At 50.7% G+C, this 13,570-nt stretch overlaps 1 protein-coding gene and 1 long non-coding RNA gene across 5 annotated transcripts; one reads left to right on the forward strand and one right to left on the reverse strand.

Annotated features, from left to right (window-relative positions):
- Positions 1-4,013: 4,013 nt before the first annotated feature.
- Positions 4,014-8,876, reverse strand: Znf584 (zinc finger protein 584). Of its 3 annotated transcripts, XM_077792872.1 has the most exons (5): positions 8,819-8,876; positions 8,641-8,744; positions 8,083-8,203; positions 7,070-7,178; positions 4,014-6,982 (listed from the first exon to the last, which is right to left on the reverse strand). In XM_077792872.1, the coding sequence occupies exons 2-5, from the start codon at positions 8,656-8,658 to the stop codon at positions 5,995-5,997; spliced, it is 1,236 nt and encodes a 411-aa protein (XP_077648998.1). In that variant the 5' UTR covers positions 8,659-8,744; positions 8,819-8,876; the 3' UTR covers positions 4,014-5,994. The 3 variants fall into 3 exon arrangements, with proteins under 3 accessions (XP_077648998.1, XP_026235549.2, XP_026235550.2); XM_026379764.2 differs by having other exon boundaries at positions 8,641-8,876; XM_026379765.2 differs by lacking the exon at positions 7,070-7,178 and having other exon boundaries at positions 4,015-6,995; positions 8,641-8,876.
- A 45-nt stretch (positions 8,877-8,921) lies between these two features.
- On the forward strand, positions 8,922-13,335 carry LOC113175495 (uncharacterized). 2 transcript variants are annotated; one of them, XR_003299976.2, is made up of 3 exons: positions 8,922-9,044; positions 9,790-9,924; positions 11,903-13,335. It is a non-coding gene; the product is annotated as an uncharacterized LOC113175495 (long non-coding RNA). The 2 variants fall into 2 exon arrangements; XR_003299975.2 differs by lacking the exon at positions 11,903-13,335 and adding an exon at positions 10,581-10,701.
- Positions 13,336-13,570: the final 235 nt, after the last annotated feature.

Here is a 13,570-nt window from a genome sequence, read left to right on the forward strand (position 1 = left end):
CACCCTCTTCCAGCATGGGAGCACCCGAGCAATGGGAATCCCCGGGAATGGCATGTTGGGAGTCCTTGTCTCTTATGTTGCCAGAGCACCCACAGTACAGGGGCGCACAGACAAAAAGCTGAGAGGGAAGACCTTCCTCCACAGCTCCAGTTGGTGATACCAGCTGGCCATGCCAGACAGAAACCTTCCCAGAGCAGCGGCTTTGGCCACCTGAGGACACACCAAAGAGACTTTGAATTCTTGGTGTGCAGAAAGGCCCTGGGGAGGAAACCCACCCTAATCAATGACCAAAAAAAAAAAAAATTACACTTGGGAAACACCCTCTGTGTCTAAGGAAGGGAGGAAGCTTTCAGTCACCTCTCCATGTTACGAAGATCGTAGAAAGTTCCCATCAAAAAGAGGCCCCACCAGTTTGGTAAAAATGGGAAGACCCTTTTATCACTAGAGGATGCAACAGAAAGTGTGAGGGAGCCAACATGAGCCAGACCCTGCCCACAGCCATGGACTCATGGAATCTGGAACCCAGCCGGCAGGTGTCATTGACTCAGACCTACCGAGGTCATCCATAACTGGTTGCCATAGAAACACGGGGTGTGAAGACTGGTGAACCAGGGGAACTCGAGGCCACATACCATGACCCTTTGCTGTTGCAGAAGCTATCTATGTCGGCACCCATTCATCTATTCACTAACCTAGTGGCTCAAAACTGTCCTAACTCATAGTCTCTGTGGCTCAGAAACCCGGGTGCCCTTGTCGGAGTGCCTCTTGGTAGGTTGACATCCAGATGTCGACTGGGGAAGGTCTGCTTCCAAGCTTCCACACGGTGTTAGCAGCATGGAGCTCTCTGTGGACTGCTGAATGCCGAGAGGCACAGGTTTTTGGGTGACACTAACTTTGAGTCCCACTGACAGAAGCGTGGCTAGGAAGAGCTCTTAGTCCAGGGAAAGATTTGGGCTCAGTGGACTGCCTCATGTGGTCTGGATAGCCAGGGTCCCCGTGGGCCCACAAAAGCCCTGAAGAATGGGGTAAACCCTTGCCCAGTAGATGTCCCGCTCGACTGGCTGTGTCTCCAGGGACCTGCCCAGGAATCATGACTCATGGAATCTGGAACCCAGCCGGCAGGTGTCATTGACTCAGACCTACCGAGGTCATCCATAACTGGTTGCCATAGAAACACAGGGTGTGAAGACTGGTGAACCAGGGGAACATGGCCATCCATTCTGAAGGCACATGAAGACATGTTCCAATAATGGTCAAGTGGGGTAAGGGCGTGTAGAACTCAGGACCTACAGAGCTGGGGGTCATCCAGAACTGAAATCCAAATCACTGTTTTTTGGTTTCCTAAGTGGTTCACCTCACAGCTATTGCTGTACTCGTAGCAAACCCGACAGCAGGCAGAGCTTTTAGTCTGGAGAGTGGCTCATGTGAGTAGTGAGGTTTCTAGACTCAATTGCAAAGCATGACTTTAAGCATCACACATGTAGTTGTCACCCAGCAGGTCTGTTACTTTTTCTTTTATATATATATATATATATATATATATTTTACTTGTTGATAGACCTTTATTTTATTTATATGTGGTGCTGCGAATCAAACCCACTGCCTCACGCTTGCCAGGCAAGTGAGCTACCACTGAGCCCCAGCTCTAGCCCCTGGTCTATGACTTTTTTGTGTTTGTGTGTGTACTGGGGATTGAACTCAGGGGCCTTCAACCACTGATCCACACCCCCAGCTCTACTTTGTATTTTATTTAGAGACAGGTGAGTTGCTTAGCACCTCGATTTTGCTGAGGCTGGCTTTGAATTCATGAGCCTCCTGCCTTAGCCTTCCCAGAGGCTGGGGTTACAGGTGTGAGTCGCTGCACTTGGCTAGGTCTCTTATTTTTTAAGGAGTTGAGAGAAAGCACAGTGGAGTTAACATGGTTTTCCCTGATCTCCTGGTTTTGGAAGAGTCAAATATTTGAATTTTTATGTGACTTTTATTTTATAAATGTGGGAAAATATTTCTGGAAAATTTCAATACAAATTTAATTCAACAAAATCTTTAAATTGGCTATACAGATGCATCTCAACCTAGGATGGGACTGTGTCCTGATAAACCCATTGAAAATATCATATTTCCCATGTGCTTTTCCCCTGTGGGGCCAGCTGTCTCCAGTACACAGCAATAATACACACAGTGTGAGATCAGTACGTGAGAAGACTCAAGCTTGAGCTCAGGGAGAGGCATCTAGTACTTTCTTTCCATATGGTGCTCTTCTCTCTCCCTCTGAAGGGTTCAGCTGATGGTGGGGCTATGATATGGGCCCTGCACGGATCTTGCAGAATAACTAAACACTAGACAAATGTCCCTGAGGCCCACCTGTGTGCCAGGCCCTTGCCTGTTGACTGGAGTATACATATTCATCTCAAGCTGATGTGCAATAGAGAGAATTAACATACAGACCAAAGAATAGGAAAATTACAGAAGCTAGGATTCTGAAGAACATTCAAGGGAGATGGCAGAAAGCCATGAACATCACTTCACATTGGTAGCTGGGAAGGCCTTTCCAAAGAGGTGAATTAGGAAATGACCTGAGCATTTGAGAGCCATGAGGTCAGGAGAAAAAGGCAGGGCTTGAGGTCAAGAACTGGGTCATACTGGCGCTGCAAGCTGGGTGAGGTGTTTGGTTTATTCTAAGCCCAATGGGAAGGACTCATGGCACCACAGATTCAGGCTGGGAGAGCGAACACTGGGGACAGGCTGATGTCGCTGGGCAGGTGATGTGCAGTTGGTAGCTTCCTGGTATGGAGAAGGTCAATTCAGAATAGTAAGGTGTGAAGGACACATGGTTAGTCTTCATGCTAGAAGAGTGTGTTTCATCAGTGGGTGTGGAGACCAAGTTGGGACATGCTTGGCAGGAGAGGGTGCGACTCATGTGGTGACCACTGCAGGGAGGACCCCCATAGGCAAGACTTCCAGGACATTTGCATTCACTGTGAGCCCTGCATGCCTATAATTCCAGTTACCTGGGGCTGAGGGACTGTCTTTTGCTGCCTGGGTCTCTGTAATAGAAGACCTACATCTGGGTACTTGTTTTTTTTGGCTGTTGTTGTTGTTTGGACAGGACTGGGGATCTGGGGATGGAAGCCGGGGCTTAAGCATGCTAGGCAAGCACTCTGCCTCTGAGCTGCATTCTCAGCCCTTTTTGATTTTTTTTTTTTTTTTTAGTTCTCGGCGGACACAACATCTTTGTTGGTATGTGGTGCTGAGGATCGAACCCGGGCCGCACGCATGCCAGGCGAGCGCGCTACCGCTTGAGCCACATCCCCAGCCCCTCTCAGCCCTTTTTGAGACAGGATCCCACTAAATTGCCCAGGTTGGCCTCGAACCTGCGTTCCTCCTGCCTCATCCTTCTAAATGCTGTGCTCAGTACTTTATAAGAAGAGGTTAAGGGCTGGGGTTGTGGTTCAGAGGTAGAGTGCACGCGTGAGGCACTGGATTCGATCCTTGGCACCACATAAAGTAAAATAAAGACATTGCTTTATTTAAAAAGGAGAAGGAGGGGCTGGGGATGTGGCTCAAGCAGTAGCGCGCTGGCCTGGCATGCGTGCGGCCCGGGTTCGATCCTCAGCACCACATACCAACAAAGATGTTGTATCTGCCGGAAACTGAATAATAAATGTTGAAAAATCCTCTCTCTCTCTTAAAAAATAAATAAATAAATAAAAAGGAGAAGGAGAAGGAGAGAGGTCAATTTAGCTCCCAGTTTTGGGGGTGAAAGTCCAACCAGGCAGCCCTATCTGGCCCCTGGTGAGTGCCTCATGATGGATGGCAGAAGAAATCACATGGTCAGGCTGGAAGCCCGGGACCAGACGGGCCAGTCTCACTTTTTACAGGAACTCACTCTCTGCTCTGGTGCAGAGCAGGCCTACATGCAGTTTGGAGTGTGGGAATGGTGTGTGTAGCATGTGGTCCTGGGTGCTCCTGCTCTCTCCCAGACATGCCGTCCTGTGAAGGACAGCTACCGACAACACACAAGTTGAGCTGAACTGACATTTTATTTATCTTTTGAGGAAACAGTTTCCAATTTTTTTTTTTAAATCACAAGACCCCACAATTTAGAAGATCTGACCCATATATTGATCCTACCATCTCTCTTCTTGGAGCTCTGGAGGGAAAGCCCTGCCACCATGGCTGAAAAACTGCAACGACGAAGGCCACAGTATCTGGAGACACGGGAGCACTAGCTGCAGCCCAGAAGCCACATCCCAAGATGCCTGGGTCTTCCTTCTCTCAGTCCTAGGACAACAGCTCAAGGAGGCGGAGAATCAAAAACCTGGAGATTACGTACTGCCAGTGTTCCTGGCCACAGAGAACAGGCCCGCAATTCCTGAGGAGTTCTGGAATCCTCCCAGGAAACACAGTTGCTGGAATACTGTGTACGTGTTGGTCTCCCTACGAGTGCCTCAGGCCCTCCAGTTTCCTAGACCCCATTTATATTACTTCACTCCGTATTTCTGCACTCACTCACCTTACCCAAATGGTTTCATCTGGAACTTACCTACATATCCTAGATTTTAGAGATCTGGCTTCTGAGCTGATTCTGCAAAAGCTTCTGAACAAAGCTGGAAGATATGGACAAATCCCTGGGAACAAGAGACCTTTTGCTGTCCTTAGACACACCGAGGCCCTCATACCAACCACTGCCTTCTTCAGGCTGAGCTCTGGACCCACAAATAAGCCATCAGACTACAAGTCTCTCCCTAAAGGACTCAGGAACCAGTGCAAATGAGGCCAACCTCAACTACAGCTATCCTCTGCCATTCTCTTGTTGCCATGAGGGCAAGACAGAACGTAGGGAGCCCCACAAAAGCGATCTGCTTCATTCACAGCACCATCTTTCCATACAAGGGATCAGAACCCCCAGAATGAAAGGTGTCCAACTTACTGCCCCATATTCCAGAGCAGCAGGAAGTAGCCTGTTCCATGGTCTGGAAAGCACCACATTGATAGTTTTGATGGTTTCTGTGAGAATGGGAAATACCCCTGAGGAGGCCCAGCAGAGTCCAGCTCAGCTTCTCCTGGTCAGAGCTGGGTCACGTACTTGCCGAACCTGGCAAGGGGAGGAAAAGTGGCCTGCTATGGGCTCTGCCATTGGTAATTCTCTTCTACCAAGGGAGGGGTCCTGAGGTCAGCTTTCCTGCACCAACTGGGTGACACATGCACACTGTGGGGACCTGCCAGGTGGTGGAGGGGAGATGACTTCAGTCACAGAAACTGGCAATGATAACCAAGTCAATAGCCCTGGGCAGGTCAGAGTGCAATGTAGCTCCCGAGAGTTTCCCACACACCTGGTACACATGGCCATCTCCCCAGGGAACTGGTGGGACACTCAAGGCTTGGCTTCCTTCAGTTAGCATCCTCATAAAGGTCACCATTTTTATTTTTTTTAGTACCAGGGATTGAATTTGGGGCACTCGACCACTAAGCTGTATCTCCAGTCCTATTTGTATTTTATTTAGAAACAGGGTTTCAGTGAGTTGTTTAGCACCTCGTCATGCCGGGGCTGGCTTTGAACTCATGATCCTTCTGTCTCAGCTTCCTGAGCCGCTGGGATTACAGGCATGTGCCACTGCACCCGGCCCTTTTATATTTTTTTATTTGGAGACAGGGTCTCACTAAGTTGCTGAGGCTGACCTCAAATTTGCAATCCTCTGAGTTTACAGCCTCAGCAAAAAGTGAGGAACTAAGCAACTCAGTGAGACCCTGTCTCTAAATAAAGTACAAAATAGGGTTGGGGATGTGGCTCAGTGGCTGAGTGCCCCTGAGTTCAATCCCTGGCACTCCCCTCTCCAAAAAAAAAAAAATGTTGCGATCTTCCTGCCTCCTCTTCTCTGGTTGCTGGGATTACAGGTGTGCACCACCACCACCAGCACAAAGGCCATCTTGATCCCCTTTCTTGTGTTGAGCAAGGTGCCAGTGACTGAAGGCTTTCCCACATGCCCTGATCTCCTAAGGCCTTTCTTCAACATGAATTTTCTTATGCTGAAGGAGGGTAGAACTGTGTTTGAAAGCTTTCCCACATTCTGGGCATTCATAAGACCTCTCTTCAGTGTGGAATTGCTGGTGTCGGTTGCGGTAGGACCTGGTGGTAAAGGTTTTCCCGCACAGGCTGCACTCATAGGGCCGCTCTCCAGTGTGAACTTTCCAGTGCTGATACAGGCCAGAACGGGTCACATAAGTCTTCCCACATTGCTCACATTCAAAAGGCCTTTCTCCAGTGTGAACTCTCTGGTGAAGAATGAAGCTATTGTTATATTTGAAGAACTTCCCACATTCCCTGCACTCATAGGGCCTTTCTCCATTGTGAACTTTCCGGTGTCGGATGAGGGTGGACAGAACGCTGAAGGCTTTCCCACATTTGCTGCATTCATAAGGCCTTTCTCCAGTGTGAATCCTCTGGTGCAGAGCAAGTGCATCTTTGCGGCTGAAGGTTTTACCACATTCACTGCATTTAAAAGGTTTTACGCCTGTGTGAACCTTCTGGTGCTTCCTCAGTTTAGAAGGGTAACTGAAGGCCTTCCCACACTCCTCGCACACATGGGATGTTTCTCCAGTGTGAATTTTTCTGTGATTAATATGAGTTGATTTCTCCTCAAAGGCAGTTCTGCCTGTTTGGTACCTGAAAGGTTTCTCTTCAGAATGAGTTATCAAGTGGTCAAGGAGAGCAAAGGCCTTCAGGAAGCTTCTCCCACAGCTGCTGCACTTGAAGGGTTTCTGAGCAGCACAGACTCTCTGCTGCTGTCCACAGCTGGAGCTGGAGGGGAAGACTGCTCTGTGCCTAGTGGTCCTGCACAGCTTCCCAGGGGTGGCCTGGTGCTGGAGGAAGCCTGTGGTGACTGGGCCATCCTTCACAAACCTTTCATACACAAAAGGCTTCTCTGACAGGTCGACTCTGCAACTCTTCACTTGCTTGGGAGGGGCATCCTCATCCTTCATTCTACACAGACAACCTGAAGTCAAGAAAAAGCCCGTTGCTGGAGTGGGGCTGGAAGGGAGGTACCTTCATCACCAGTGCACATCTCACCTTCCCAGAAGGGACTCCAAAGAACTGCTATGAGTTGCTGGGAAAGGTCTAGAGGAAGAAAGGTTGGACAAGCAGAACTGGGCTCTACTGACCACAGAATCAGGAAGACCTGGATGGAGATGAGGACACAAAATGGGGTGCAATGCAGGGAAGAAACCTGTGGTTACCAAGACACTTGTATCCAAAGGTTGTCAGCAGGGCCTTGGATGCTGGTGACAGTGAGCACTGTGAAGAGGCAGGTGTTTGTCCCAGCAAAACTGCTATGAAACAGCAGCTGGTCTTCAAAAAACATTTAAGGATATATCCGTATCTCACAGGCCACTAGGTGAGGTTATCTAAAGCCTGAGAGTCATGGTACGGAGAAGGCAAAACTGCACAGTGTCCCAAGGGAAAAGGAAGGAGGGAATAAGGTACAGTCACTGACCTCAACACAAAATGCCAGTGTACACAGGTATCCAGCATGCCATGAGCCTGTCAATGAAACCAAGGCATCCCCCTGCTCCACCAAGGAATAAATTAACAAAAGAAGTTAAGTTCTGTACACTGAAAACTTAAGACGTTGAAAAAACCTAAAGAACTCTATCAACGAGACGACACCCCACATTCTCTGATCTAGAAGACTTAGGATGGCAGTATTCCCCAGAATGATGTACTGATTCAAGTTCATGCTCCGGCCTGGTCCGGGGAGGGCCCTATAAAATTTCTTGTGGAAAAAGAAAGCACACCTGGAGCAAGGAGGGACATGTCCTCAGCAGTAAAAGGGCCAGAGTGTCAGAGGTGTGTGGGATTCGGGGGTCAAACAGTGAACCAGTTGCCCCCGAATCCTGCTCCACTCGGCTCTGGAGCCACAGGTGTTTACAGGCTGCCAAGACGGCTGCTCAGGAAGAGGCAGAGACAGGGCACAGCCAGGCCTGGCTCTCACAAAACCCCAAACAGGGACCCCGGGAAGGAGCAGCCCCCGTGGTCCAGGGGAAGGGCCGAGGTGTCAGTGGCTGGGGGCGAAGGAGACTTACCCAGTGAGCCGACGAGCGCAGAGGTCTCCAGCATCACATCTCGGTACAGGCTCCTCTGGGTCACACTGAGGAGACCCCACTCCTCCCAGGAGAAATGCACGGCCACGTCGGCGAACATCACCTGCAGCGGTGGATTCCGCGGAGGCCGGAGTCGGCCAGTGGGGGGAGACTTTGTTTTGGACTCTGCACACCAGGTCCTCGCCGGTGTCTCGGGTCACTCACGGGCAGGACTCTTCCTGTGAGCTCCACCTCCCCCACACGCAGACCCTCATGCCTCTCCTCTTCCTAGACCCCCACCTCACAAGGAGGCTTCTGAGCCCTGCGTCCGACCCACAGCCGCCACAGGTGCCCACGCGACAGGTGCCCGCGGCCCCACGCACCGGCCCCGCCCGACCTCGCGCCGACGGCCCCGGACGCGCCCCCTCCCCGGCGGGTGCCCACCCGGTGCGGGGCGCGGACCCCAGCGCCGGCCTCACCCGCGCCTCCGCCTGGCGGCCGCGGCCCCCCTGCCCGCACCGGGCCCTCCCTCGGCCCGGCGTCCTCGTCACCGGCGCTCACCTGCGCGGGGCCGGCCATGGGCCCCGGTGCGCCACGCGGACACCTCCCGGGACCTGCCCTCCAAACGCCGGTCTCCCGCGCCCGAGCGCGAGCGAGTCTTCCCGCCGGCCCGGGCGGTCCCTCCCGGCGCCGGGTCCAGCTCGCCGGAGCCCAACGGCCCCACAGGCCGGAAGTCCCCCCGCCGCCTCCTCAGCCGCCCCCGGCCCCCGAGATGGGCCGCGGGGTGGCCCAGGCGACCGAGGAGGGCGCGGACTACATGTCCCACCAGCCACCGCGCCGCGCCTCCGTCCGTCCGTCCGTCCCGGCCCTCGGGGCCCAGGAGTGGGCCCGGCGGCTGCGCCCAGGACGGCGCTCCGGAGGCTCCCGGGCTTCGGAACCGGGATCTCGCCGTCGTGACTCGTGCGGTGAGCAGCTGCTCTTCCGAAAACACTTAAGGTCCCAGGTCCTGGAGGTCGCACTGCTGCGGTGTCGCCGGGTCGCTTGGGGTCCCGGGCAGCAGAGGATCGGAGGAAGGTCGGCGCTCGGTTCCCCGCAGCAGAAGCGCCACAGGACCGCTGGTAGACAAGAGAGGGTGCCAGGGAGTCTCCCCTGCGCTGGCACCACAGGCTCCGAGCCTACCCCGTTTCCAGACTGGTGTCACTTCAGAATTGGGGTCTGTCCAAGGAGGGGTGGCACGAGGTTGAGTGTCTTTGGAGTCAGGGTCTTGGATATATCCTGGGGCTGATGCTGAAGAAGTGTGCGCTCGTGACTTCAGGGCTCACTGCTTTCCTCTACTTTTCCGGTGTTGCCCTTGGAAGTTGCCACTGGTGCTGGGATGAAGGCACTGCCACCTCCTGTTCCTAGCAGCTACAGGAGCATCCTCACACATTCTACCCTGGGGTCATGGGTGGTCAAGATTGGGGGCACAAGTCTAAATCTTCACAGCACATGATGTCCAGCTCAGCCACTTTGTACAAAACGTCAGGCACTGCCTGTACTAACATGGTCCGTTTTGGGTCTACTGTACCCTTCCTGGGCGTTTCTCCTGGACGTTCAGTTTGTGAAGTTCAGTGTTGTGCTCAGTGTACAGCTTATTCTTACCCTCTGGTGTTTGTCACGGGTGGATTGGCCTCTGCTGGGCAGTATTCATAAAAATCTGTCATCCCCAAGGTCTGGCTGCTTCAACATTCCACTACCAAAATCAGCTGTGGCAGACAGGCCAAAAGGAGACCTGTCCCTGGTGACCGTCCCTCAAGGTGGGTTGATCTCACCTCTGCTTCCTGGTCCATGCCGTCTCAGATCTTGGTGAGTCCCTGACTCCTGATTTATTTTTCCATCCTCTTGATAGCTCTCTGAGTCTAGTCCCCTGGCTGTGCCCCTTCTCTCTTAGAGCTCAGCTGTGCAACATTCACCTTTCCTTAACTGCCCTGATCATACATCCTCTGATAATCCTTGCAGCCCTATTCCTCAGTGACACCTTATTGTCTCCAGTGGAGGTGGGCACAGGTGAAACTGCCCCAGCTCATGGTCAGAAGCCACATACTGACATAGGTGGGTTGTCCCACCTGGACTGGACTTTCACCAGTTTATTCATACCCCACAGGATTGTCACCTTTAAGCTCCATGAGTTTACCCAACTGGAGTACAGTCAAAGGCACTGATTGATGATCTAGATAGAAATGAAACCAGGGATAGCACGAGAGGTTCAGCTGTGGAGATTGCAAGTGGTGGGGGGAGTCTCCCTGGGCTCTTCTTATACTGGTACCTGAGCTGTCCTTCTCGTGTCTGAATGCCAAGGTCACGAGCCTTGCCAACTTTCAATCTTCCTCCTGATCTGCTGGACAGTCTACCTTCATACCTGCTTACTGATTCCTGTAACTGTCCTCTGACTTGTTTTTGGTACCGGGTATTGAACCCAGGAGCACTTTACCACTGAGTCCTGTTTTTTTTTTTTTTGATAGGGTCTTGCTAAGTTGCTGAGGCTGGCATTGAACTTGCGATCCTGCCAGAACCTTCTGAATCACGGGAGTACAGGTGTTTACCACTGCGTTCGGCTCTCACTCCCTCTTACTGCCCAGTTCTAAGATGCTGGCCACTCCTTAACATGCTATGGACTGATACATATTTTTTTAAATATTTATTTATTTTTTTAGTTTTAGGTGGACACAACGTCTTTATTTTTATGTGTGTTGAGGATCGAACCCAGTGTCCGGTGCATGCCAGCAAGCGCGCTACCGCTTGAGCCACATCCCCAGCCCATTGATACCTATTTAGTCACTGAAAACTGGTAGTTCTGTGAAGTGAGTTTGTTCTGCCCCACCAAGGAGTAGGTCACATAGTGAGAGCATCACACAGTTGGTCCTGAGCCGTGTCAGACAAGTTCCCTCTCTTAACCAGGTTCTCTCTTGAGCCTGCGTTCACGGCTGTTTGTCCTGCTTCCTGGTTCCTCACTTTGGTTTCACTTTTCCCACTTCACATTTCAGGCTGAGTGCTTCCCTAGAGACCACAGAGTCTTACTAAAGAGGGGACAAGGTGACCCCTTCCTCTAAGGTGCTCCACTGGGCACTGGCTGCTGGTGACAGCCAAGCATTGTGAAGATGCTTGTGTCACGGGGTGGGTGATGCTCTCCTGTAATCCCAGCAACTCTGGAGCCTGAGACAGGAGGATCGTAAGCTCTAGGCCAACCTGGGCAACTTAGTGAGATCCTGCCTCAAAATAAAAAGGACTGGGGCTGTAGTTTGGTGGTAAACACCCCTGGATTCATTCCCCAGTACAAAAAAAAAAATCTCAATTGAACAGAGGGCTGATTTACATCAATTGTGACAGCCTTGCTAAGTCTTAAGTTCCTTGTGTGAGAATTAAACAATTGGTAGAAATGTAACACTGAAGCTCAATGGGAATATCTGGTTGAACCCAGATGAAATGAGTTCCCAAGGCCTCTGAGTCTCTCTTGCCAGCAGTAGTTTGCTCTTCAGTGTCTGAGAAAACTGTCCCTGCTCTGCTTGAAAACCCGCAAGAAACTCACCTGGGGCACATGCCCATTCTCAGCAAGAGCCACATGACCTCTACCTAAGGCTGCTAGACCCATAACTAGGTTACATCTCAGCTTCTCGGGGAGAGAAAAATGACTTCACATGGAGAAACTTCAAGACTGCCATTAATGCATCGGTGGGAAACTGGATAATGTGTGAGATGGATTCTAAGGTCAAGGAGGGTGGAATTTAATAACAGGGCTGACATTGTTGCGATTTACTAAAATTTCCAATTTGATGTTCTTGCTCAGTTACGGAAGGCTTAAGAACTGGACTCACTGGTGGCCTGGAGTCAGTGAGACAGAGACGCCAGATCTTCCCTGGTGTGAAGTGGAGGGGAGGCCAGAGGCTTAGAAGGACAGGCTTGCTGGACTGGATTCATCCCGTGAATTGTCTTGTGCTCCAGTCATTAGCTAAATACTAACATCTCTGCTGTAATCCCCAGAACCTGTGACTATGTTATTTTACATGGCAAAATTAATTTGCAGATGGGTTTAAGGTTGCTAATCAGCTGCCCTTAAAACGGGGATTGTATCCTGGATTATTCCTGTGGACCTTGGAAAGCAGAAGAGGAGCAGACTTGGTAGTATGTGCCTCTAGACCCAGCTGCTCAAGGATGTAGGCGACAGGATGGCTCAGCCCAGGAGTTCATACCTGGGCAACACTGTGAGACACCATCTCGAAAAAAGAACACAAGTGGAAAAGTGAGAGAGACAACAATTAAAGAAAAAAACCAAAACAAAACTGAGGAGCGATTGAAAGCATGAGAGGAAACCGAACGGCCATGACTGACTCAAGACGGAGGAAGGGGACCACAAGCCAGAGAAGGCAGAGGCCTGTGGAAGGGGAGAACGGGGTGCACCGTGGGTGCCATGACTGACAGCAGAGGTCTATGGAATCGTCTCCTGCGTGATGCAGATAGTGCTGGAGATGACCGGACAGTGAGTCTGCAAGCAATTCTAGACCCCAAGAAGGAGCACACAGCCAGAACCAACCATCTCAATGTGGACTTTCAATGGGTAGAACCCTGCAGGTGTCCGACACGAATCTCAGAGAAATGGAAAATTAGGAAACAATTTTTACAAAGAAACAGAAGGCAGCATTGCTGGAGCACATGAAAAATGCTGGGCACAAAAAGCAGAATCTTCAAGCCAAACGAATACAAAAAAAAAATTGCCCAGAGCATGATGCTTTGGCAAAAAAGATCCAGCATCATCCAGACAGGCACAAGACACTAAAGGAACTGGAGGCTCTGAGGAAAGAATCAGCACACCTTTCACAGACTCAAGAAAGCACTGGAGATAAGCTGGAATTGAGACAGAAACAGCCTCACGTTCTTCTCATACCATACACCATTCAGCAAACCCTGGAAAATGATAAAAAGCTCTAAGACAGAAGCTCAGGAAACAAACATGGACAGGCTGATCCCCATTCCCAAGGGTACTGGCAGAGCTTGGTGATCTTAAGTGTGTCTAGAATATCCTAAGATATCTGAAGCTTGGTGGTGACATACTGTGTTCTTACATATTAATGATAATTAATATTAAAAATAAATGAGAACACATTTATTTTAATATAAAGGAAAACAGCTTCAGTGTCTGTTTGTTTTATTGAAATGAATTTTTCATTTTTAAAAGATAGGCAGCAACACCCACAATCATTTAATAAAGGTCTTCAAACTAGATGTTTTTGCTCATTATTATTCCAGATAGTTTGTTTTTTGGTCCTGGGATTGGACCCAGGGGCACTCAACCACGGAGCCACATCCCAGCACTTTTTGTGTTTTATTTAGAGACAGGGTCTTGATGAGTTGCTTAGGGCCTCACTCAAGTTGCTGAAGCTGGCTTTGAATTTGCAGTCCTCTTGCCTCAGCCTCCTGATCTGCTGGGATTACATGTGCCACTTGGGTAGTTTTTAAC

This window comes from Urocitellus parryii, chromosome 15, assembly GCF_045843805.1.
Source record: "Urocitellus parryii isolate mUroPar1 chromosome 15, mUroPar1.hap1, whole genome shotgun sequence".
Taxonomy (NCBI): domain Eukaryota; kingdom Metazoa; phylum Chordata; class Mammalia; order Rodentia; family Sciuridae; genus Urocitellus; species Urocitellus parryii.